The 25463-nt window shown below is 39.6% G+C and overlaps 1 protein-coding gene across 15 annotated transcripts in view; it reads right to left on the bottom strand.

Annotated features, from left to right (window-relative positions):
* kif21a (kinesin family member 21A) overlaps positions 1–25463 on the bottom strand; it is a 58084-nt gene that overhangs the window by 14838 nt on the left and 17783 nt on the right. For all 15 annotated transcript variants that reach the window (XM_046036243.1, XM_046036251.1, XM_046036254.1 and 12 more), the window contains 19 exons: positions 19092–19314; positions 15882–16064; positions 14489–14629; positions 13784–13915; positions 13514–13684; positions 12609–12724; positions 11056–11251; positions 10743–10932; positions 10559–10625; positions 9346–9549; positions 7386–7473; positions 7167–7287; positions 6421–6609; positions 5537–5736; positions 5066–5173; positions 4886–4954; positions 4567–4712; positions 2692–2836; positions 95–289 (listed from right to left, as the gene is read on the bottom strand). In XM_046036243.1, the coding sequence (XP_045892199.1) occupies positions 95–289; positions 2692–2836; positions 4567–4712; positions 4886–4954; positions 5066–5173; positions 5537–5736; positions 6421–6609; positions 7167–7287; positions 7386–7473; positions 9346–9549; positions 10559–10625; positions 10743–10932; positions 11056–11251; positions 12609–12724; positions 13514–13684; positions 13784–13915; positions 14489–14629; positions 15882–16064; positions 19092–19314 (2884 nt within the window). The remainder of the gene's footprint in view (positions 1–94; positions 290–2691; positions 2837–4566; positions 4713–4885; positions 4955–5065; positions 5174–5536; positions 5737–6420; positions 6610–7166; positions 7288–7385; positions 7474–9345; positions 9550–10558; positions 10626–10742; positions 10933–11055; positions 11252–12608; positions 12725–13513; positions 13685–13783; positions 13916–14488; positions 14630–15881; positions 16065–19091; positions 19315–25463) is intronic.

The following is a 25463-nucleotide window of genomic DNA, read 5'->3' as shown; positions in this document are numbered from 1 at the left end:
CTGAATCTATTTAACCAGCCAGTACAGCCAAAACATTTTTTTTTAATATCTAACTTTTAGGCTACCAATTCCCAATATTCTCAGTCTGTCTCACCTTGGTTTCCTCCATCTGCATGATGTTGGCCTGACAGTCTGCGATGCTGTCATTGATGTAGTCAATGTTGGCCGTCAAAGCATCCACTTCCTCGTTTAGGGGAAGCACTGCCTTCTCTGCCTCTAGCCCCTCCCTGAGCACCCTGTCCCTCTTCCTGATGACCTTCTCTTTGCGCTTGGTCAGCTCCTCTCGTTGCTATGATCAGAAACACACTGACTTGTAAGAAAATCAACAGAACTAAACAGATTTCCGTCCATGGAGTTATTTCTAAATGTATAAATGATAAACCGCTGTGGAATAACAAGAAAGGATCTTGAATTTATTTTAAAAAAATGGAAACCAGGAAGTAACAGACTCTTTCAACACAAAATTATGCCAGGTTTTGCTTTTGTTACCCACTGATCATGATGAATCATGCAACAACAAGATGATGTAGCAGTAATTAAAGCCTCCTCCAAGGTCAGGTTTTGATGCCATTTTTCCAAAACAACCTCTCAGTTCTTACTGACTCAACAGTAGAGACTGGAAATATGGCACAAAGACACGTCAACAGCCCCCTCAGTCATCTGCCAGACGCTTCTCATATTCCAGACCATTTGATTCAGAATTTAGTGGAAAATTATTAGCAACAGAATTATATACATATATACTTCTGTTTTGGCATTTTACTGTACAAAACAAATGTAAGCAGCAGAATAGCCAACATGAATGTGTAATACTATTTGGAAGGTATATTGTGGTTTTGTACTTTGTATGCCATTTTGGTAATATCAGTGTCATAAAGTGTGGCCAAAAAGTATTTAGTCAGCTAATGATTGTGCAAGCTCGCCTTCTTAGAAAGATGAGGTCTGTAATTTTCCATCATAGGTACACTTCAGCTATGAGAGACAAAATGAGAAAAAATTAAATTTAATCCAGGAAATCACATTTTAGGATTTTTAAAGAATTTATTTGTAAATTATGGTGGAATATAAGTATTTGGTCAATAACAAAAGTTCAACTCAATACTTTGTAACAATCTTTTTTGGCAATGACAGAGGTCAAACGTTTCCTGTAAGTCTTCACCAGGTTTGCACACACTGTAGCTGGTATTTTGACCCATTCCTCCATGCAGATCTCCTCTAGAGCAGTGATGTTTTGGGACGGTCAGTGGGCAACACGGACTTTCAACTCCCTCCAAAAATTTTCTATGGGGTTGAGGTCTGGAGACTGGCTAGGCCACTCCAGGACCCTGAAATGCTTTTCAAAGGAGCCACAGTGTGTTTGGGATCATTGTCATGCTGGAAGACCCAGCCACGTTCCATCTTCAAGGCTCTCAATGATGGAAGGAGGTTTTGGCTTTAAATCTCACGATACATGGCCCCGTTCATTCTTCCCTTAACACGGATCAGTTTTCCTGTCCCCTTTGCAGAAAAACAGCCCCAAAGCATGAGGTTTTACTCCCCCATGCTTCACAGTAGGTATGGTGTTCTTGGGATGGAACTCTGCATTCCTCTTCCTCCAAACACGAGTTGAGTTTTTACCAAAAAGTTCTATTTTGGTTTCATCTGACCACATGATATTCTCCCAATCCTCTTCTGGATCATCCATATGCTCTGGCAAACTTCAGACTGGCCTGGACATGTACTGGCTTAAGCAGGGGGACACGCCTGGCACTGCAGGATTTGAGTCCCTCTCGGCATAGTGTGTTACTGATGGTAGTCTTTGTTACTTTGGTCCCAGATCTCTGCAGGTCATTCATCAGGTCCCACCGTGTAGTTCTGGGATTTTTGCTCACCGTTCATGATCATTTTGACCCCACAGGATGAGATCTTGCGTGGGGCCCCAGAGCGAGGGAGATTATCAACGGTCTTGTATGTCTTCCATTTTCTTACAAAATGCTCCCACAGTTGATTTATACACACCAACCTGCTTGCCTATTGTAGATTCACTCTTCCCAGCCTGGTGCAGGTCTACAATTTTCTTCCTGGTGTCCTTCGACAGCTCTTTGGTCTTGGCCATGGTTGAGTTTGGAGTCTGACTGTTTGAGGCTGTGGACAGGTGTCTTTTATACAGATAACGAGTTCAAACAGGTGCCATTAATACAGGTAACGAGTGGAGGACAGAAGAGCTTCTTAAAGAAGAAGTTACAGGTCTGTGAGAGCCAGAAATCTTGCTTGTTTGTGGGTGACCAAATACTTATTTTCCACCATAATTTACAAATAAATTTTTTAAACCCTACAATGTGATTTCCTGGATTTTCTTTTCTCATTTTGTCTCTCATAGTTAAAGTGTAAAATTACAGACCTCTCTCATCTTTCTAAGTAGGAGAACTTGCACAATCAGTGGCTGACTAAATACTTTTTGGCCCCACTGTAAGTACAGTAGAGTCATATTTATTACAACCTCAGACTGGCCAAGTTTTTCACTGCTTCCACCTACAAGAAGCTACACCTCAGCAGGTTGACAGTCGATATTGAGGTTGCCTTTACAGGAGTTTCTTGCTGGTGTCAAAGTTTCGAGCTGATAATATTCTGGTCATTATGCGTCTTTTGTTCTGTAATTGATATATCAAGACAAAGTAACACCAACATACCAACGTACTGCTGTAGCTTTACCTTGAGGAGGCGGTTCATGTCGGCCTCCATGTTTGAAATGGTCATCCTCTGCATGATGACGTCAGAGACCCGTCGCTCCAGAGACTGCCATTTATTGCGGGCGACTCTGGTGGAGTAAACACCCACTGTGCGCCTGTAGGAAGACCTGCACACACACAGCGTAAGACAATAATGTGAATGATTGATTTGTCAAAAGGATTTAAAGGAGGTGGTATTATGCTTATTTTCAGGTTCAAAATCTTATTTAAGGATTGTAGAACAGGTTTACATGGTTTAATTTTCTGAAAACACCATATTTTTGTCATAGTGCACATTGCTGCAGCTCCTCTTTTCACCCTGTGTGTTGAACGCCTCGTTTTAGCTATGGAGTGATACATCCTGTCTCTAAATGATCTTTGTTGGGAGTTGCACATGCGCAGTTCCTAGTTAAGGACTACTAGCCAATCAGAAGCAGAGAAGGGCGGGTCAGTGAGAAGCAAACACGGCTGCGGTCCGGTGGATTTCAGGTGTAAGAAAGGGAATTTGTGAGCAGATGATAGCGAGGTAGAGGAGGAAGAGAGCCACATGTTTAATAATGGCATTTGTGGAGCTTTTTCGCTCAAATGCGAACTGTGTGTCCAGACTGAGGTCGCATTTAAAAAGATCTGGACCACATATGGAAGTGGCCCAATTCCGAACTGGAAAAGATCAGATTCCATGTGACGCCCTGTTCACACAGTCATAAAAAGATCAGATCTGAGTCACATATGGGCAAAAAAAAAAAATCAGATTTGGGTCACTTTGACCTGCAGTCTGAACGTAGCCATAGACTGGAGCAAGAGTGGTGAGTTATTAATCTGTAACAAAAGTATCTTTCGTCCATAAAGTTTTAACTGAGCTCTGTCTCTACATCACAGAAACAACATGTCCACTGACTGCCTGGAGGGTATCTCGTTTTTGGAAGGGAGAGGAGAGGTGTGTGCTGCAGCTCAATGTTTTTCCACCTGTGTTTCTGAGGGCGTGTCGGACTAGCCGCTTGGCGAGCATTATATGAGGTGCATTCAGCTTTCATCCCTGTGTCGTCACAAGGATGAAAGGGAAACAGCTGGACTACAAACGAGCTGTTTCCAGGCAGCTCAGAGCAGAGTTTTCTGTGAGAGATGGGAACTCCCTTAAGGCTGGACTTTGGGCTTTTTCACTTTGCAAACCTATTACATGCACAGAAAAGGTATATAACTCAATAAAGGAGAGGGAAAAAGCCAAAAAGCATAATACCACCTCTTTAACACTTTTGATCACATTCAGGGATGATGTAAAAGAGCTCATGAACATGTTCTGGAGCTGGTTAACAAGGAGTCTGCAGTAGAGGCAGGAAATCAGTATATAATACACCACCTACAATTGTGGGATGGCATAAGGTGATATTTGCATAAATACCTGAAATTATAAGGATATCTACCATACAGATGTAAATGTAGAGTCGCACGTACTAACAACATGCACGCACACACACACACACACACACACACACACAATCTTACTGTTACCAGGATGGTCTAATTATACTCTGTTGATAGGAACTACTTCTCATTCCACCTGTCAAAGCTACAGCTCTGTGAAGAAGCTTCTTTGAAGCGAGCCACTGCAGCCCTTTACATTTAGTTTGATGTCTTATGCAGCTATTATTTGGAATTGGTAAGCCTATAAAGCCTACTCTTTATTTCCCTCATAAATACAGAAAAAGGATTAAACTAGAAATAAAATATGTAAGAAGTATTGGTATCAGTATCGGCAATACCAGCCTGGGTTTTACTTGGTATTGGATCGTATAGGGTTTTTGCTTCTCTGGAATCATTAATGTGTACTGAACACACCTTTGTGCACACACAGACTCACCGAGTGCCGTTGGGAGCAGCGTTGCCGGACGAGTACATGCGTCCAGATGGAGGTCTGTGGGGGGAGTCCTGGACTGTTTCTGGGAGATTGACTTTCCTGATGACCTTACCTGAGGTGGGCCTGGCTTGCCTCCTCAGAGCCGTCACCTGACACACATTGCAAACAGTAAAGTAATGACAGGTGAACACTACAGCATACCACGTGTATTTCTGCATCCATTATGTATCACACATGTTTCAGCATACATTATTGATCACAAGTATTTCTGCATACATTATGTATAGTACAATCCATACTCTTTTTTTCTGCCACTGCTCACCTCCTCGGTCTTTCTCCTCAGAATCAGCTCCTGTTGCCTTTTCTGAGCCTCCAGTAACTTTAGTTGGTGCTGTAACACAGTTACAGTAACAGTTCAATGATGATATTGAAGCTCGTGGTACAGATTGATTAAGACGTAATTACAGACAAAGAGGATGCAGAGGCCATCGCTGTCACTGACCTCTTGCTTGCGCTGGTCTTTCTTTAATGAAGCAATTTCTCGGTTTCTGCGAGACTCGTTCATCCTGTTCCTCTCCTGCTGCTCCTTCATCTGCTTCATGAGACGGACCTGGAGCAATCAAATTAAAAATATTTCTATTATATACACAAACTATCGAGAAAGCAAGTCAAAATTTGGTCGAGCAAATTGAGTAAATTATGTAGATTTAAAGCTGATCTCATGGGGCAGCATGCTTCTGATGCTACCCTAACGTGACCTATAAGTTCTCAGTCAATGGTTTTTGGTCAATTTTATATTAATCTCAATTGTAGTAAATCCTTCCAAACATACTTAACTGGGGGGGGAAAGACATACACAAAGGGTAATGTAGGAAAAATGATAATCAAAAGATGACAAATTTCCCCAATAGCATTACAATACAGTATTATCACAATCAACCTCAAAGTGGACATCTACTGTAAGCAATCACACCTTTGTCTTCTTCATTTCCGCCACATCCAGCTGAAGCTTCTTCAGCTGTTTCTCGTACTGTGACTGGTTCTTCAGGAGTCGGGCGTGCTCCTTCTGAGCAGAGTGTAGCTTCTGAAGCTCTTTGTTCATGACGCTCAGCTTCTTTTCATATTCAGCCTTGATCTTGCGAGCCTTGTCCTCTGTGCCGCTTTCTACTGATGCTGAAAGTATGCAGGACAAAACTCATGAAAAACTGATCTTACGTAAATAGACAGAATGCAATAATGCTGTAAAACTTTTTCAAAATGGTACAAAACACAATCGCTTTTAATTGGTAGAGTTTCACATGTAGCGCTCACACTGCGTTACAAACACATTTTTGCTTATGGTTTACACAGTCACAAACTTGATCTTCAGCTGTCAAAAAGTATCGTGGTTTGTTTTTTTTTTTAGCTGAAAACTTGCCCGTCAGACAATACTTTGATCCATTAGTGCTGATAAACATAAATGTAACTGTCTTCGTCTGACTGCTGGCGGAGCACATTCTCAACGGACTTTAAAGGATTCTCTGAACTACATAAAGTCTGAAGCGTTCTGAAGTGTTTTGTTTTTTTTTATTACTAAAGAACAAAAACCAAGATCAAACATGCAGGGTAAGATATAAATTCTTCCAAATACAAGTAGAACAAGCAAGAACTTAAATATACTTCCCTTTAAGACTGAAATAAACTTATTAAAAGGCACTGGGCTTTAAAAGCCAAACCCACATCTGCCTTTTGGTGGATGTTTTTATTCTAACCGCCTGAGCAAGAGTGGATAAATGACGTACAGTATATCAGTAGAGTGCATTACTCTTCCCACTGAGCAATACATGACTCCCCCCCCAAATGGCATCCTTGTCTTACTCATGTTATGGAGGACACGGTCCCTCTCCAGCTGGGTGTCCCTGATCTTGCACTGCAGCATCATCAGCTTCTGTTCGTACTGCTGTTTGAGTGTGTGCAGACGCCGCTGGCTGTTCTCCAGCTCGTCGATCAGCTTCTGCTTGATGGCGATCTCACAGGTGATGTTGGCCAGATCGGCCTGGAAGTTCTCTGTTCGACACACATGATCGGATTAAGTTTTCATGTCCGCAGTGAGATTACGGTCACAAAATGGAAGTATATTCTGTTTTCTGTGTAAAAGACACTTTTACATAAAATCACTCCAAAAGGGGGGATGTAATTTTCTAAATCATTGTCTTTTGTCTCATTAATTACTTCATTTCTGTTCTTTAAGTGTTTAGATCCTTATACTAACATCCTTCCCACAAGATTTAGTGAATAGATCATTTTGAGTATTTGGGTTCTACTTTTGCTGTGTTTGGGACAAATTCATTTAAGTCTGTAAACATCTCATCGCAATTTAAAAAATAATTGCTTTACTTTTGCCCATTACGTCGGCACTTTATTTCCCTAACCGTTTCTGAGTTGCATCTTTAAAGTATCTTGGGTGAAATTATCACAAGTGGTCAGCTATAAACATAGGCGTGAATGTGGTGCTGGTGTGCTTGTGTGAAACTGGTCTGTTAATGGTTGAACAGCTCCCCCTTGTGGACAATCAGCAGCCCCTTAAGGGGAACGAGCGAGAGATGCCACACAGTCTCTCATACCTTTTTCATCTGACTCCGAGTCAGAATCTTCTGAGCTCTCTTCCACATCCATCTCTTCTTCATCCTCCTCTTCTTCCTCTTCTCCTTCTCCTTCCTCATGGTCGCTGCCTTCCTGGACCTCCTACATGATAACATACCCATAACTTAATATCCGAAGGCACTCTTCAATGTATTCCAATGCAGATTCAATATCAAGATGAAAACCTGAGGCAGTCATACCATTTCTGCATCCTCATTGACTCTTTCTGTCATTTCCTTCTCGGTGCCCTTTTCTTGATCATTGTCAGGAACTTCATCTTTGTTGGCACTGAAAGAATCAGACATGGTTAAGAATCAAATTCTTGATTATGCCATGAATATTTACTGAGCAGAACACATGGTGCACACATGGTACCCCTTCACACGCATGTAAACAAGAAGCATATTTCAAACAAAACATCTGTGAGTAATAAATGCATTGTTTAATTTTTTTTAGGTTGGCAGAGCTTTGTTTTGTAAATTGCATAATGCATAGCACATTTTTCACCAAGGATTTACACTGTCTTTTTGGAAAACAAGCTTTTCAATGGGCCTCACCACTGTGCAGCAATAAAGCTGGTAGCTGTTAAGGACATAATTTACTATGATATACTGTATTTGTAGACAAACTTTCTTGTTTACATGTATTATAAAACAAATGCAGAAATCCTTCAGCATGAGCTCATGACATGGGGAACTATAAAGTTGAGCACGAGATGACACTGCTCCGTTTTCATGAGCTTGTTTGTGGAAAAGACAGTGTATTTTTCTATAAAAAAAAGGGAGACATCTCATTAGAATCCTAACAAAACCAGCAAAAGCAAAAAACTATGGAAGTAGGCTGCAGCGCAAAAGAAAATTGTGAATCAAGTCCATGAAGCAGATCTGTTGGATAAATATTTTATCCAAACCAGAGAGTTAGCAGTGTTTAGGTGGTGTTTCGCACAAAATCATCTGGATAACCAAAATGGAAGAAGATACATATTTTGCCTATGCACTCGACCTTAAGGTGCTTTCAACACATTTTTTGAAATTTCAAACCTTCAGCGCTAATAATATAAGTGGAAAAATGTTTTCATAAAAACACGAACAAGAGTGTTTATGAGCCTTGACCATGTTGTGTTGAAAATATCTCATAACACACTTTCAAGTTCCAGGTTGACTTTAATACCTATTAAAAAGTCAGTGGTCAACAAAAGAAAGATGCAACAGAAAGCAAGGATGTAGCGTGATGGGTCAATGAATGAGCTAAGGGGTTCACACAGAAGATCTAAAGAGAGATAAGGGCTTATGGTGTTTAATGGAAGGGAAGTGCTTCTATGGTAGCGAGTCTCACTCCTGGTGGGGAATTACCTGCCCAAAATAAATAAAAAGTCAAATAAAATATCGAATTAGGGGAAACAAAGGATGGGAATGGCAACGGCAACAGGAGGGTGGAAGCTCTGACAAACCTGGCATCCTCAACCTCTTCCACCACCACCTCCTCCCTTTCCTCCCTCTCTCTCTCCTCCAACAGCTGCTGGAGTCTTCAGGGAGGGGTGAAGTGTCAAACGAGAGAAGGAAGCAAGAGATGAACGAAGGAAGGAAGAATGGAGGGAAGAATGGTCAGAGGAAGCTCTGTGTACTGGAAATCCCACCCTGTATCCCCCCTAAAGTGCCCCACAGCACAAATTTGATCATTTGTAACCTGGAACCTCTGATCAGTCTTTAATACTGTTGTAGATTTCTCATGATGAATTACTCCTTGCAGTGACGTTTATCAGCACTACAATACGGTCTAATTAATTAATCTACATTAAAAATTTTAAATTAGTAGATTATTGAATGCTTAATGTCTATAAATGAAGTCAAAAATCTCATTTAAGCACTTATTAGCTACACTGTGTCTCAGTTTAGAAATTATGACTAACGGTCCACAGGCCTTTAAATATGGATGTTCTAATGCATAAAATCCTATTTCTTAGTAAAGTCAAACTGACTTCTGGGTGAAACATTCAGTGATATGTTTGAAATATTTGGAATGGTTTAGGATAAAAATCACAAGATAATATCAGTTTGAAACGTATTCAGATGTATGCACACCTGTAACACCACATCCACTCAGAAAAAAACAATTCTAGATCAGTGACAAATGACAGTATGTCTACATCAGTCTTATTACCTTTTCTTTTTCTTTTTTTCTCGTTTCTTTAGTTTCTCCAGGTCTTTCTTGGCGAGTTCAATGATGTCAGAAGTCTCCTTCTCAGGGGCCAGCACCGTGGAGGAGAAGGAGCCTGTCCCTCCGTAGAACGACTGACGATTGGAGGCACGAGACAGATTCTTCCTCAAATGCTCATTCACAGCCTCGCTTTCCAGGAGTTTGGCCCTGAGGGTGAAATCCATGGACACAAACAGGAGGAACACATATATGACCAAGGGTAGAATTTGAAAATATACCATCAGTATTGTTATTCGTACATACTCTTAAGGAGGAGCCCAAAAGCATTTTCCAAAAATGTTGTCTCTATTATTTCCATGCCTCCTCTTGCACTCCTTTATGTCTCTCACTAAAAAGGTACATATTTATGACTTACAGTCCAAAAATACTCTAGAGACTGAAGTATGAAGCACATTGGGCTGAAAGGCCAATGGGATTTCAGCAAAGTTTTTGAAAATGTGTGTTTCTTTTCTTTCCGTCTCATACCCACTTCTTTCATAATCAGCGCACTTTAAATCAATGTAAGTACTATTAACAATTTGACACATCTTTTATATTTGCTTACAAGTCATAAAACATTTAAAGAGTAATTTGAGAGGAGGAGGCCTTGGTCAATAAGTGGATCGAGTAAGCAACTGTATATCCAGTATAAGGCAAAAGAGAAACGGCAAATGGGACAAAAAAACTGCATTAACTGTGTTCCAGCTCCATGCAACATACTACATCTATGTACATTTCGTATGCAGTGCATTCGTACTGGAAAAGTAACAAAGTTAAGTATAATCAAAGACATTGAAATGCACAGAAAATTATCCTGTTGGTGGACACTATTGTCCCACACTAATGTCTAGAAGTCTGAAGATGTCAAAACTCCAGCAACACTTGTAGCACGAAGAACGACTTTTAGTCAAACCACTGTGTTCTGACTTCATCAGGCAACAAGCTGAAACAAGTTGTTCTTTGTCCACCAAGTGTTGCTGAAGTTGACCTCTACAGAAAACAAAAAAAACCCCAAAGCAATAAATCTTAAAATTTACAAAAATGTTTTGTGCACAAACTAACAAATAACCTGTATAAATTATAAATAAGTATAACTATTATACCCCACAGAGTAAGTGCCTACAATAGAACTGAGGCACAGTTAGCATTCACAAAAACTACTGTCAGAGTTGTTTACCTGAGGTCTTCAATCTCTTTGATGTAACTCTGAATCATGTTTCCAATTTCTTCAGTTCCGCCTTCACCTGGAAGAGAATCAAGACAATAATATATATCAATATCTTTCCTTCATAACAGGTAACAAAATTATCTGGCAGAACACTTATTTTCCAATAGTCAAAAGCCTGCATGTTCCAGCTTACCTGCCCTGGCGAGGGTCTGGTTGGCCTGGTCACTGAGCAGCTGGGTGAGCCGTGCCCTCTGGGCATCGATGGTCTCTTGCATGGCCTTCACTCTCACCCTCAGGTTGCTGTTCTCTGTCAGCAGCATGGAGTTCTCGTGGAACATGTCGCTAAAGCTCTCAACACCATCCTCACCCGACATGCGTTTACCCTGCAGGGGGGAGGACAAGACATGTTTTTGACTCCTCCCTTTGACATGAAATATTAGGTTAATTATTTTAATTTCATTTTTTCAATGCAATCCCTGACCTCTGAACTCCTCTTCTCTGCTTACCGTCTTGTACTCCATCAGCTCCATCTGCAGTCGAGCAATCTCTGTCCTCAGAGCGCTGATCTGCTGGCTGGCTTTGTCCTGGTTCACCATCACCTTGTTCTTGATGTTCCGGGCTCGGTTGGCGTACTTTAATGTGTTCAGAGTCTCCATGAAGTCACGGTCAGACGGGCTGATGCATGCGATCATCACTGTTTGGCTGAGACAAGAAGGAGGCGGATATTTATTGAAGAGGTCATATTATGCTCATTTTCAGGTTCATAATCTTATTTAGGGGTTGTACCAGAACAGGTTTACATGGTTTCATTTTCAAAAAACAGCATAGTTTTCAGCACATTGCTACAGCTCCTCTTTTCAACTTGTGTGTTGAAGGCTTCGTTTTAACTATGGTGTGATGCCATGAGCTTGCCTCTACATGATCTTTGTTGGGAGTTGCACATGCACAGTTCTTTGTAAAGGACTATTAGCCAATCAGAAGCAGAGTAGGGCGGGCCCCGAGAAGCCGGTAAACACGGCTTCGGTTCAACTGTATATCCCCTTACCAGCTTATCAACATGGACTGGAGCAAGAGTTTCAGAGTGGTGAGTTATTAATCTGTAACAAAAGTATCTTTCATCCACAAAGTTTTAACTGAGCGCTGTCTCTACATCACAGGAACAACTTTATGTCCACTGACTGCCTGGAGGGTAGCTAGTGTTTGGAAGGCAGAGGAGAGCTGTGTGCTGCAGCTCAGTGTTTTTCCACCGGTGTTTTTAAGGGCGTGTCGGACTGGCCGCTTGGCGAGCGTTATGACTGTTTTGCATTTTACTGTGTTGTCACAGGGATGGAAGGGAAACGGCTGGACTACAATTGAGCTGTTTTCAGGTAGTTCAGAACAGAGTTTTCTGTGGGAGATGGGAACTCACTTTGGGCTGGACTTAGGTTAGCAAAGTGAAAAAGCCCAATTACATGCACAAAAAAGAAATATAGCTCAATAAAGCAGAGGGAAAAAGCTAAAAAGCATAATACCACCTCTTTAATGTGTGGTTCAGCTGCACAATTCTGACAAAAACTGATACAACTTGATGTATGATACATTTCAATTTGAAACATTTGAAAAATAAGAATACAAAAAAAACTACTTTAAAGCATAAAAGCTTAGGTGTAGGTATGCTCTAGAAAGTGGATCTTCCATTTTCAAATGTGGAAGAATCAGTGACAATATTTTCTTTTCAGTACATTATTAATGAGCCATCTTAAAAAGGTCTTCCATTGGATTTATATCAATAGTTTGCCTGCATTATTCTCAAATATTGTATATTTCACCCACTGTTTTGCATATGCATTACAAGGATCAGGGGAAGAGTACAACAGTCACACAAACATTTAAAACTTAATATCAGAGATACTTATATGTTCTTTTATAATTACTTTTTGCAGTAATATGGGATTGATTTCCTATTTTCCTTAAATGAAAGACATTTTCAAAAAAAGCCTTGACTATCAAGACTCCAAGGGCCAACAGGGAAATTACACCCTACTTGAGGAAAAAAAGGTAAAATCAGTTGTCCACCAACCTGTTTCCTCCTAATGAGTCCTGTAGAAGTCGGGTAAGTTTGGAGTCTCTGTAAGGCACATGTGAAGACCGCTTGCCACGGTCACCCAAAGCACTGATTACATTCCCCAGAGCGAGCTGCAGAAACAGAGAGGGGAGCAAAGCGAAGAAAAAAGTTTCAACAGTTTCAAGGTGCTGCAGCAGTTTACTATGTACAGAATGAAACTATAATTTATATACAGAAGGACACAATAAAAAGACAACATATGAACATGTTGCTCATCACTTAAAAAATGTTCTTTTCTTTTTATTCCATGACTTTTCTTTTAAATCATTTACCAAATCAGGCCCGTCAGTGATTTGTATGTTTTAAATGGTTTTCAGTCTGGTGGAAGCAATCATGGTTTTCATCACCAGGGGATAGGTTTAAAATAAATTACTATTAGATTCAATAAATGTGTACATTTTTTCCTGGTGATCCATTTGTAAAGTTTGATGGTTGTCCCTGCCTTTACCACTAAATGTATTAATTGTGCTCACCCATCTCAAATACTCCAGAAATAAAAGTAAATAGAGGAAACCCTGGAATGACAGGGATAATTACAGGGAACAGGGAATTATTTAAAATACTTAAAAATCTACACTGACGCTGCAACAAAATTTTCACTTAGACTTTCTGCAAGTAACAGATCCAAATCCACTGGTATTGACAGAGCTTCAGACTGAAGCGTGTGTGTGTTGTTGGGTAAAACAGCAGAGATCATGTTAAATGACAAAAGGTTTGCGTTTGTCTTTGTTCTTTTCTAGTTGCATAGTTGATGACCTAATATACTTTGTGTGCCAGATGGACATTTATGAAATTCTGCCACTAGATGGCAGTCAAACTCTAGAATATTGGGCTTCTATGCAGAGGAAGGAGAAGCTCACCAGTCCACAGTTGATGGAGATGCCCTCTTTGGCGCGATCACCTGTCGCTCCGGTTCTCTTCAGCCTCTCAGAACCGGCCAAGTCCACAAAGTGAAACTTGGCGGTCAGCGTCTCATACTCGTCCATCTCAGAGTTTCCGTTGGAGACTCTGTTATCAGTCTCAGTTTCTTGCTGAGTGACAATGACACACACAGACACTGTTAGTTACACAGCACTGTGCTACCCTTGCAGTACCCTTGTTATTTATCAGAATAATGAGACTGTACTAACATTGTCAGAGGCACAGACGCGAACTTGGCACAGGTGGATGGTGAAGATGGCGTGGGATCGAGAGCTCTGGACGTTCATCTGAGTGCTGGCTGTGGTGCGAGAAAGAGCCCCCAGCTTCAGGCACTGTATCATCTAAACAGGCAGAGAAAAAGCTTTAAATATCAACACACTGGTCAAACTCACTTTGACACAAATACTTTCAGTGTAGGAATGAATAATATATGATTAATGAATGAATGAAATTGTATTTGTAAAGGCCTTGTGGTAGTAAAGGAGGTGCACATTCAAGAGTGTAGAGCTATTAATAATAAACATAAATAAACATCACGTTAAAAACTTAAATGGAGTGGGAAAAGAATTGCATTATTATAACTTTAACATCTTCGTTAATTTATCATCAAGATGAAACCAGTGCTGTCTGAGAACCATATCTTCCACTAACAAAGTTAACTAATGAATGAATACTAATACTAATGAATTTAGTATTACAAGTGAATGTTATTCCCTCCTATATTTGAAAACTGACAGACACACAAAGTTGTTGTTTATAGATTTGAGCAGCAACAATGTTTTATTCAGTGGTCCATCTTTGTGTAGTTATCAGGCACATGTCCACCAAAAGTCTCAAGAACCTATTCAAACTCTACTGCATTAACAACGGCAGTCACAACGGGCGAGATGTTTGTTAAACACACGCTGCTTTACCTCAGCCTCGGAGGACACGTTCCGTGTGGTCACTCCTACTGTGTAGATTCCCCCGGTGGCGTCTTCGTGGATCTTGATGTGAGATTTCTGCTTCATGTCTCGTGTGGAGTCAAACAAGTCCAGAACTTCCTCATTATAAAGCTACAGGGAGCCGAAACACAAATGCACACAAAATATTAACCGGGCAGATTTAAATCATGGATTAAATCATAACAATTCACACAATGTCTGAAGAAGAGAAGCAACACCAACAACTCCAGCTAATTTTTGACTAGAAAGGATTGGCGAAATTAAAAGTGGACACCTAGAAATGCAGCGTTGCCACGCTCATGTCTACTTTGAAAAGAGAACATACAGAACTACTAACCCCGCTGTAAGAGGGGGCATACAGAAACATGCCCCTGCATAGTGTAAAAAATACAATAATGCTAGTATGACAAAGCATGCTATGTAAACCTCTGTATTGTTAATGCAATAATCCTTAATCCCTTTAAGTTTCCTTTTAAAAACACCTGAAACTTTGTGATTTAATGTTGTATTTGCATATTTACTACTACAAAGGGCACTGTGCTCTACTCTATCGTCTCTGACCGACATTCAGTTCCTTTATTTTTAGGAGAACATTAACTGTAAATAAAAATATTACCCGAAGAACAAAGTCCCCCAGTGCACTGATGCAGAACGTAACAAAAAAATTCAGGTAACTAATCTATGATAGAGTAGAGCTAAAAATTGTGTTAAACTGAAGTGTTTGAGTAAATCCAAGCTATCGGCCAATCATCGGAGCTTTCTCCCTGCTAAATATCTGTAAAACCTGCAGTGACATCTCATTTTCTTTTTTATTTATTTATTTATTTATTCAAAAAAAGTCTTTTGCATAGAAAATCTGGAAAAATAATAAAACTTTAAAGAATGTTTATATAAAAAACATGAACAGTTAGAAATAGTAATAACTGTTGGAAACTATCACTGTCTGCCCAGTGTTTGATTTCTGTGCATATCCATCTTTCACAAATATTCCTCCTCTCCAGTTCTTCAAGTAATGTGAACATTGTCACAGTCTGATGGACAGGCACAACTGTCTACTCACATCATTCCTGTTAACTCTTCCTGTCCTCACTGAGACACCACCATCAACCCCAACACCTCCTAACCCCCTGATGACAGCTGCTGCAGTTCAATTGTTAGGGTGGACATTTTCAAACGATGGAGCGCTGGTTACAAAGCTTGTTAAATGGAACCGTGTCAACAATTTCAGCATGACCTATGACATCTCTGTAAAGCCGGTCCTAATACTAGTGAAAGAAGGATTACATATTCTTTGTCTTATTTAATTTATACTTTGAGGTAAAATAAGAAAACATTATTTATGATGCAGTGAAGCTGTGTGTACCTCGAGGAATTGGGCGTTAATCTTAAACTCCGGCACAGGGCGTCCCTGCTCCTGGGCGGCCTGTCGGCGCTCCTCGATGCCCTTGAAGAGGTGGTGGACGGCGCGCGGGATGATACCAAGCTCCTCATCAACGATGTTCACGTCAAAGCCCGTACCCATGGTGTAGGTCTTCCCTGAACCCGTCTGGATAGGGAGGTGAGAAAAATATAATACATATAGATACAAAAGAACCAAAAAAAAGTTGTTAATGAAGGAATTCTACCGATTATACACATCATAGTCTGCTTACAGGTCTTGGAGAGTACTGCATGTATGAAAAAAGTTGATTACAGTCTTTTTGTGGCGTCAGAGGGAGCTTCACCATAAATTGCCTCAAGTGATGTCACTTGAGGCAGCGTCAGTTGGGGCTCAGGACTACAAGTTCTCTAAAAATCTATGTTGTGGAGTTAGAAAGAAGTTTATTATTCCTCATCCCTACTTGAGGCTTCATTAGCCACTGCTAGCATAACACACCCGCATCTCAAACCAAACAGTCAGTCGTAGATGTGTATTGTGGGTAAAGAAGGCGTTTGGTGTCGAGTAGGAAGACTGTGTGGAATAAAAAAGACGATATCTCTGTCAACTATGAGATCTGCAATATTATAGAGGTGCAATGCTGAATCGGTGGAGTATTCTGTTAAAAAGGGATTCGGGATGACTTTCCAGACGAGAAAAAGGTTTCAGATCTCAACTTAAGACTTATTATTTCTAACTTGATAAAAGTATCCTTAAAAAAGGTAAAAACAGTTGGTAGCAGTATTGTCAAACATACAACAAAAAGTACGTGGACACCTGAACATTACATAATTGTCGAACATCTCAGTCCTAAACCATAGGCATTAATCTGCAGCAGTGTCCACGCCTCTGGTTTCAGGCTTTCCACCAGATGTTGGAACCTGACAGCAGGGATTTGGCCACTGATGTTTGGCGATATGCCCTGGCTCACAGTCAGCGTTCCAGTTCATCCCAAAGGTGTTAAATGGGGTTGAGGTCAGGGCTCTGTGCAGGCCATTCAAGTTCCTTCACACAAAGCTGGGGAAACCATTTCTGAATTGGAAGGCCAAAACAACGGCCTTCCTCAAACTTGTCAGAGAGTTAGAAGAAAACCATTGTCTAAAATATCATTGTATGCAGTAGCATTAACACTTCACTCACCAAGAACTAAGGGCCCCAAACCATAAAAAGAGCCAGAGATGAAACAGAAATGTTCACATACATTTTGACATGTAGTGTATTTTGCCTCTGCTCTCTAAAGTGCACTTTGTAGGGTATACCAGCTTTTGAAAAGAGCTATACAAATAAAGAGTGCATCAAGTTCAATGGGATTTTTTTCACTTTCTAGAATTTTTCCACATCCCTTAGGCACAGACATGAACTCATTGCATTTACAGTGATTGGACAGCAAGTTTTTCCAGTCAAGAAAAAAGGTGACTTCCGAGGCTATTGTCAGTGGAAAGCTTGGTAACTATTTACTTGCAGTTTTCCTTTGCTCTACACTTTTAAAATGTATTGTTTATTTTTTTTAGAACAACAAACAGACACGCCAACATATAGCATGTTAAATTTAGCATTGCAAAAAAATCAAACAGAATTTTACCAACTGGTGTCTCCTTTTCTTCTTTAAAATTATACACATCTTTCGATAAGGGAACATTTACTCTCTACTCTCCACATCTTTACTGTCTGTTTATATCTGCAACCCAACCGGGCAGAGTTCTTGTGATGCAGCCGAGTGGGTCGATCTAAATCTAGATTAGTCCCTGTAAAGCCACAGAGGCAAACAGGTCTGATCCAGGTCAAGCCAACCGCGGCGTGGGTGAATGTGCTTTCAGAAGTAGGCCAGCAGTCACAGAAGCAGTAACTGGGGAGATATGTGTTCATATGGACACACATTAAAAATTTATTGCTGTCTAAAAGGTGTGTGTGCACTTGACTTCACTTGGAATCGTGCGAGTGCCGTACAGAAGGAGCTCGGTCGCCACAGCAACCAAAGCACTAGGGGAGGAGGGGAGCTATGAGGCCCAAACTTGCATGTTATTTCCATGTGGCGAACTTGGTGAAGCAAACGAAGACAGAGGGAGTAGTTGCAGGAGTCAAAGAAGAAAAAGAGTGGGAGAGTAGGACTGCAGCTAATGATAATTTTTCAGTACCCATTAATCTGCATATTGTTATCTAAATTAATCGTTTGATGTCTGAAAATTTAAAAATGCCCATGAGAATTTCCCAAAGGTCAAGATGACATAGTCAACTTATTTTTCCCTAATAAGCAGACCTACTCCAATGTTTTTCCACATATGCCTTGACAACTGATGAAGTACCCCAAGGGGGGCAAGTACGGCTGGTTGCGATTTAATGCTCTATTGTAATTCTACAACTGCTACTTCTGTGTACTCCCATTGCGTGTTTATTCATCCTGGACGGGGATCCACCTCTTTTGGTCTTCATGAGGCCTCTGTTTCTTTTCAATGCTGGAGTTGTTTAAATAAAATAAATCATAAAATAAAAATCGCCATTTTGTCATACATATTGAAATCAGAAAACATTCATATAAAGGAATAGTTTAATGCACTTATTCTCTTTCTTGCTGACAGACAGTCAATGCCAATCTCTTTTCAGTTAAATATTAAGCTTGAGCCAGCAGCCAGTTATCTTAGCTTAGCATAGAAACTGGAAACAGGGCAAACAGTAAGTTTTCCAGGCACTTGTAGACATATTTCTGTAACCTTTGGAAAGAGCCAGGCTAGCTATGAAACTCGTTATAAGTTGTTCCGTACAAAAAACTTTTTTCTTCACTTTTTTTTTTTATCTACAGACAAGACACAGGCTAGAAGTTTCCCCTGTTTCCATTCCATTTTTATGCTAAGCTAATCTAACTGACAACTGTCTGTAGCTTCATATTAAGTGTACAGATGTGAGGGTAGCATTGATCTTCTTCATTGATCCAACTCTCAGCAAGAAAGCAAATAAGACTGGTTAAAAACTGGTTGAAGAAATACACAGTTACAGAGGTTCAAATGCCACAACAGAATTATCCTCTGATGGCAACACTCTCCATCTCTCAAACACCGCCTTCTCTTTCTCTCCTCAAACACACAAATGCACAGAGTCTATTTCCCTACATCCCCCAGCTATAAAGCTCCATCAGCACTGCAGCTTAGGACAAAGACTCGCCTGTCCGTATGCAAAAACGGTGGCGTTGTAGCCCTCGAAGCAGCCCTCGATCAGCTTCTCTGTGCAGGTGGTGTAGATGTCTTCCTGCTGGGAGTCCATGTCGAACATGTAGTCGTAAGTGAAGGCTTTGTCTTTCCCCAGGATCACCTGAGGCTCCCCAGGCATCACGTATGTACAGATGTGGCATCCCTCTATCTTCTCCCTGGCCAGCTGAGGACGAATCCTACAGCAAACACAGAAATGAGGGCTTGAGTTACACAATGAGGAATATTATATAATTAATATATTATTAAGTATACCTATGCGGTCAAATGAAACCCAGTACAACAGACCTGCCACACATCGGCCAGTTTTTGTAAAACTTTCCAAGTAGTGTTAATTCAACTTTATGTTTATTGCTGAGGTTGTAGTAAGCGGTGTTATTGTATTAGACTGTGTTATACCCCCCACCCCATGTTTGTAGATGGGGTGGGCGAAACCTTAGAAACACCTCAATATAATGCAGGGTGTTATGAAGGATACATATTAAAATATTTATTGAAATAAAATAAATAATGCCCCTCAATAATTTAAAACATTTAAAATGCCCTTTTGTTACTAAACACAACTACTGTCCCTTGTACGCTTCCATAACTCATTCCTGAGAGCTTATGTTAATTCAATCTAGGCAAGGAAAGTAAAGAAAAATGCAGCCTAAAGCAGTAGAAATTCTTGGCATCACACATTCAGCAGTGGAGGAAAATTCCAACCCACACCCAAACCACTGAGCCAAATAAAATAAAAAAAAATATAAAATCAATATGGATAAATTTCTAGGGACAAATCTGATTGGTGTTAAATAATAGAACATTTTGTTTGTAAATATGGAATGTAGGGTCGTGTTTAATAGTTATATACCATCAGGAAGGGAAATAAGGTAAATAATGTAGGATTAACTGTAGTTCTTGCCCTGTGTATGCAAAAATCAGTAAGATTACAGTGAGTAAAGTAAGGAAATAAGAAAACAAACACTAGGGAACATAAAAAGGTTTGATGCTCCTTTGGGGACTGGAGTAAACTTTCAAATAATTTGTGTAACACCATTTTAGTTGCTTCTCAGAGTTGCAGTGAAATCAATGTTCAATGTTTCTTAAAGCTGTAGAAGAAAAATAAATTACAAATTCCACTGACCAAAAACAATATGGAGTTGGGGCATTCATTGATTTGAAAAAAGCATTTGATACAATTAATCATGACATACTAATGAATAGACTGGAAAGGCTCGGGATCAGAGGAATAGTACTGAAGTGGTTAAGCAGTTATTTAAAAGACAGGAAACAATTTGTGAAGTTGGGAGATTACACATCTCAATGTTTGGACATTGAGATGTGGTGTACCCCAGGGGTCAGTGTTGGGACCAAAATTATTTATCCTCTACATAAAGACGAATGTAAAGTATCTGTTCTACTCAAATTTGTATTATTTGCAGACGACACAAACATCTTTACTTCTGGTCAGAATTTACAGCAACTCCTGGATTTAATCACTTCAGAAAAATAAAACAGTGGTTTGGCACAAATAAGTTATCATTAAATCTGAGCAAAACTAAATTCATGATATTTGGCAATTGTAAATCAATCAATCAATCAATCAATCAAGTTCAGTTACAGATCGAGGGTGTTAATATAGAAAGAGTAAATGAAATGAAATTCCTTGGAGTGATTATACACGCTGGAAATCTCACATAAAACATATCCAAACAAAACTAACTAGAAGTATTTCAGTCCTGGCTAAAGCTAAGCACATTCTAGATTATAGATCACTCCACATTTTGTATTGTTCACTGGTGTTACTGTATTTAAATTACTGTGTAGAGGTTTGGGGTAACACATATCAAAATTCATTGCAATCGTTATTTATACTTCAAAAAAGAGCAATGAGAATAATTCATAACACAGGATATTTGGAACACACCAACTCATTATTTTCACAGTCTAAAGCATTAAAACTATTTGATCTAGTTGAATTTCAAACAGCAGTAATTATGTTCAAGGCTAGAAACAATAGTATTGCCTGGCAATGTACAGAAAAGGAAAGTCACATTTTAAGACTCCCAGTTTTTGAACTACTCGGAAAAGTTTCTGTTTATCTGTCAGTGGTGTTAAGTTGTGGAATAAACTTAATAATAAATTAAAGCAAATATTTTCCATTTTAAAAAGATGTTCAAAGAAATTATTTTCCAGAGGTACAGAAAAACACAGTGCTGATAATAACCTGGGCTTATATTGAAGAATTTGTAGTATGTATAAATATTGTCGTGTATGGGTAATATCTGTATGTGAATAGAACTTTTGAATATATATTTTCATTGATTATAGATTTATTATCTATTTAGAGTTATTATTTTGAGTTATTTCCTTAAATATGGTAGTAAGGGTATAAAGGAGTCTGAGTACATAAGTTTTACTTCTTCCTACTCCTTTTTGCACATGTAAATAGAGGTTTTTAAGTACTGGAAAGTATGGAGTTTTTCTTTGTTGTTCATTTGTTTTTTACCACTATTTTTTGTTTAATTTATTTACAAAATAAAGATATCAAATCAAATCAGTATTCAATTACAGATGGCCTTCAAAAGTCAGTAATCCATAAGAATCTGTGTCGGGGCTGATCTAGGTATCAACTAAAATAAAGCCAATCCTCTCTTCACTGCATTTCATCAGTCTGTTAGTGTTGCAGCGCTACTCTCCTGTATAGCTGGGATCTGCAGTACGCAGAGTTTTTCTTTAGTTCCCACAACTCCAACAGACAGTATTGGATATAGCTTGTGAAAATAAGGTATTAGCTTAACACTCCTTATTAGTCCACAACAAAATCAACATTTAAGTAAATAAAAGTATCGGATCTCACTCTTTATCAACAGATTCTCAGTATTAAAGAACTCGGATCAGAGAAATAAAACTCGATCAGGACCATCCCTGTTTGTTACACAAGTCTGTGTTGAGCTGTTAATTTCAATTTCCTAAGCCACCTGTTGATTTTATAGCATTAACAAAAATAACTTATCAAGGAAAACAAAGCACAGAAACAACTCTCCACCAATACCACATTACTGATTATTAACATTCAACAAAGGGATTTTAAAACATTTTAGAGAACAGCAGAGGGTACTTGGAGGGGATCAGTCTTCATCGGAATACAAAAATGTCTTACTAACAACTGCAAACATCGGCAACACATTTATTTTTTACAGTCTAGTTTAGAACAATTCACACCTGAGTGGGTAGTGTTCCCTTTTTATGTTCAACGACACATTAACATACAGTTACTGTAGCTCCTGACAAGCCCAATAGATGCTGTTGGGATCAAACCTGGGAACATTGCAATCTTTCTAACCTTGCTACAGAATAAGTACTTAGCTGCTTCATTAAGCAGTTAACTGGAGACAGAGTGGTGATTATAGCGCAGCATTGGCATATTTTTGGCACCCAGCCATTAGAAACACACTAAAAGAAACCTCCTTCTAAATTGCATTAAGAAGTCCAGTAAGTTTATATTTGACTTTCTCTGGTTCTTGTGTGATAAGCCAATGTTATTTCGACCATTTTAAATCACAGGAATATACTGAATTTGTTTTTTTATTTTATAATTTTTTTGTCTTTTTTTTAACCAATATTGCGATTGCCATTAAAAATGTGAATTATTTTTAAGCTCTTTACCTATTATTCAAAATGGACAAATCAGTGTATAGTATGACCAACACAATACTTGATAGAGGTCAGACCTGTGTTATGATGAAATTAGGTGATGCATGAATTATTATTATGAGCAATGGTGGAGAAGAAGCATCAAATTTTAATAATGAGAAAAATAATTTGAGTCAAGTCATGGCATTAAATAATAATATAGTATCATCAGATCGGCCTACCTACAGACCACAAGAAAAACTAAGTTCACCACAGTGTGTTATACAGTAAGCGCTCAATACAAAACCCACAGTTCAACCACCAATTAATGAGTCCTTATCCCGGTTCAAATCTCCTAGGACTCCATTTTTCTATATCCCAGTAAGCAAACAAAAAATACTCAGTTTGAGGTTCAATTCAAAAGTTGGCCAACGAAAATAAAACCAAGTGACGCCTCTCATGTTTAACAGAAAAGCTTAGTAATTCTCAGACAACACCGGAGTCCCCCCTTACCACACGTGTCTTTCTGTTGTGCACTTTTCCTGTCCGCCAAAGTGGCAGATGGTCCGACAAGTTCACCCACCACCACCAATTTACCAGAATGTAAAATCTTGTTTTATCACATCACGATAATATCGCAAATGCAAATAATCTTTCAGCCCTAGTCAACATCCTACTCTGACCCAATACTTTGTCTCTTAAAACCTGCCAGCTGGGTTAATATGTTCTGCTTTAGTCTGACAAAGCTGAAATGCTGAATGTTAGTAATCCTGAACGTTGGCCAACTAAAATCTGGCAGGGATTAACTAGTTTAATGGGGATGTGAGAGAGGAAGGAGAGAGAAAAGACATGACAGTGGCACTGTGTGTGCTCATTCTGCATTTATTTCTTTTGTGAAAGAAAGATAGTGTAAGCAACAGTGTTACTCACACACAGAGGGGGTTGCATTCAAGGATATAGACAAAAGAAAAGAAGGCACTTTGTGAATGTTAGCCTGGAAAAGAAAAATGCTGGGGAATTCTGGTGGCAGGAGATGCATACCAAGTGTCCAACATCACCAAATTATTACATTATTTGTTATGCAGGTTCACTGGGGAGAAGCTCAGCATCTGCACACTGTTCTTAAATTCAAGACATTTATTGAATTAGTACATCAAACGTTTCAGTCCCTTCAGACCTTCCTCAGAGTATGAGTTGGTTAGAGATGATGAGAACATGAGAACTCATTTTCTGGAAAGGGTCTGTAGGGATAAAACCGTTGTCCAACAATGTAATATCACTACTTTGCTTGTTGCTGTACCTTTACATCACAATGTCAGGTGTAAGCATACAATAAATGACTAATTTCAGCATCTACGTTCTCCTCATCACTGTGTGGTAAAAAAAAAATTAAAAAAGAATAAAAGATACAACTCTCCTTATGGGGTCAGCTCACAAACAAGCTTGGAAGAAAAGCACCTGACAGCGGGCCTGCTGGTCTCTCTGTCCTGTGTGGATAAAGGCCCCATTGTGCCTCCAAGTTCAGGGGAGAACAATGCTGTGAGGGGAGTACAGTGTGGCCATTGTGTCAGTCTGTGTGACACTGGATCCCAACGCCACGGCTGCAGGATTACACTGCTGGACAGAGGCGAGGGAGGAGAGGTAATGTCCTGCCTGGAGGTCATGACATGTCCGCAAATAACTACACAAAATTATTACTGAGTGGGGTAACAGATTAAAGATACCAACTTAAAATGCTAACTATTTTTTTTACTTTATTCTTCTGCTGGCTGTTTTCGGTAATAAATAAGTCCTTCAATGGTTGAGAGATATTTGTATCTCGGACACTTGATGAAACCACCATTAATGTAATGATACAGCAGCAGCCTAAACTGTTCATTGACAGCTGGCAATCCGAGGTTTTCAAATAAACAGCTCAGGCATTTTATGTGAATTTTATTCAAGTCTTCTGCAGAAGGAACTCAATGGGACACACACGCATCAGAGTATCATCCGAGTGAGCTGCAGTGCATCAGCACATGCAGCTTTTAACCTAATCTCAGGGTCAGAGCACTATCTCACCCCAGGAATATGATGTCTTTGATTGTTCCCCTGTTCCCTTAGAAGCTGCACTGAAAAATATAAACTTGTGAGCATGATAATCACATGAGACAAAGTACGGCTGAATAACGAGAATAAGGAGCAAACTCAGCATATCAAGAAGCCCCCCCCCCCAAACTATCATTAGCACAACAACAAAATAAGCGTTATGTTTAAGTAAATCAGGTGCTCAGCTTACCAAAGTCACATTAGATGACTTAGGAGACTTAAAAAGGTACAATGTGTAATTCCTGGTCACATGAATCAAACAAACATGAGCCAGCATTTCACCTCCTCCTACCACTCAGCTACTCTCTAAACACTCCTCTGCTCATTTCACATGCAACATTCTTATCTTTATGATAAGGTCATAAAATTAAGCTTTGTATGTCTTTCTGGATTAGCGGGCGTCGCTTCTTCTGCAACAATGAAGTTAAGAGCCTTGTGTGATGACCTATACTGAGAGGCTTCCCTCCTGCCTGTGTGTGTGTGTGTGTGTCTGCTCTCTCTCTTCATCACTCTGTTTAGACAAAACTAACAAATATGTGGAATAAGTAATAATAAAAAAAACACAATAACAAACGGCACAACATCGACGGCAAAGTGGTGGCAGGAGAGGCAGTGGAGGAAC

This window comes from Micropterus dolomieu, linkage group LG22 (assembly GCF_021292245.1).
Source record: "Micropterus dolomieu isolate WLL.071019.BEF.003 ecotype Adirondacks linkage group LG22, ASM2129224v1, whole genome shotgun sequence".
Taxonomy (NCBI): domain Eukaryota; kingdom Metazoa; phylum Chordata; class Actinopteri; order Centrarchiformes; family Centrarchidae; genus Micropterus; species Micropterus dolomieu.
Note: the sequence above shows the minus strand (reverse complement) of the source record. Positions and strands in the feature narration are given on the sequence as shown.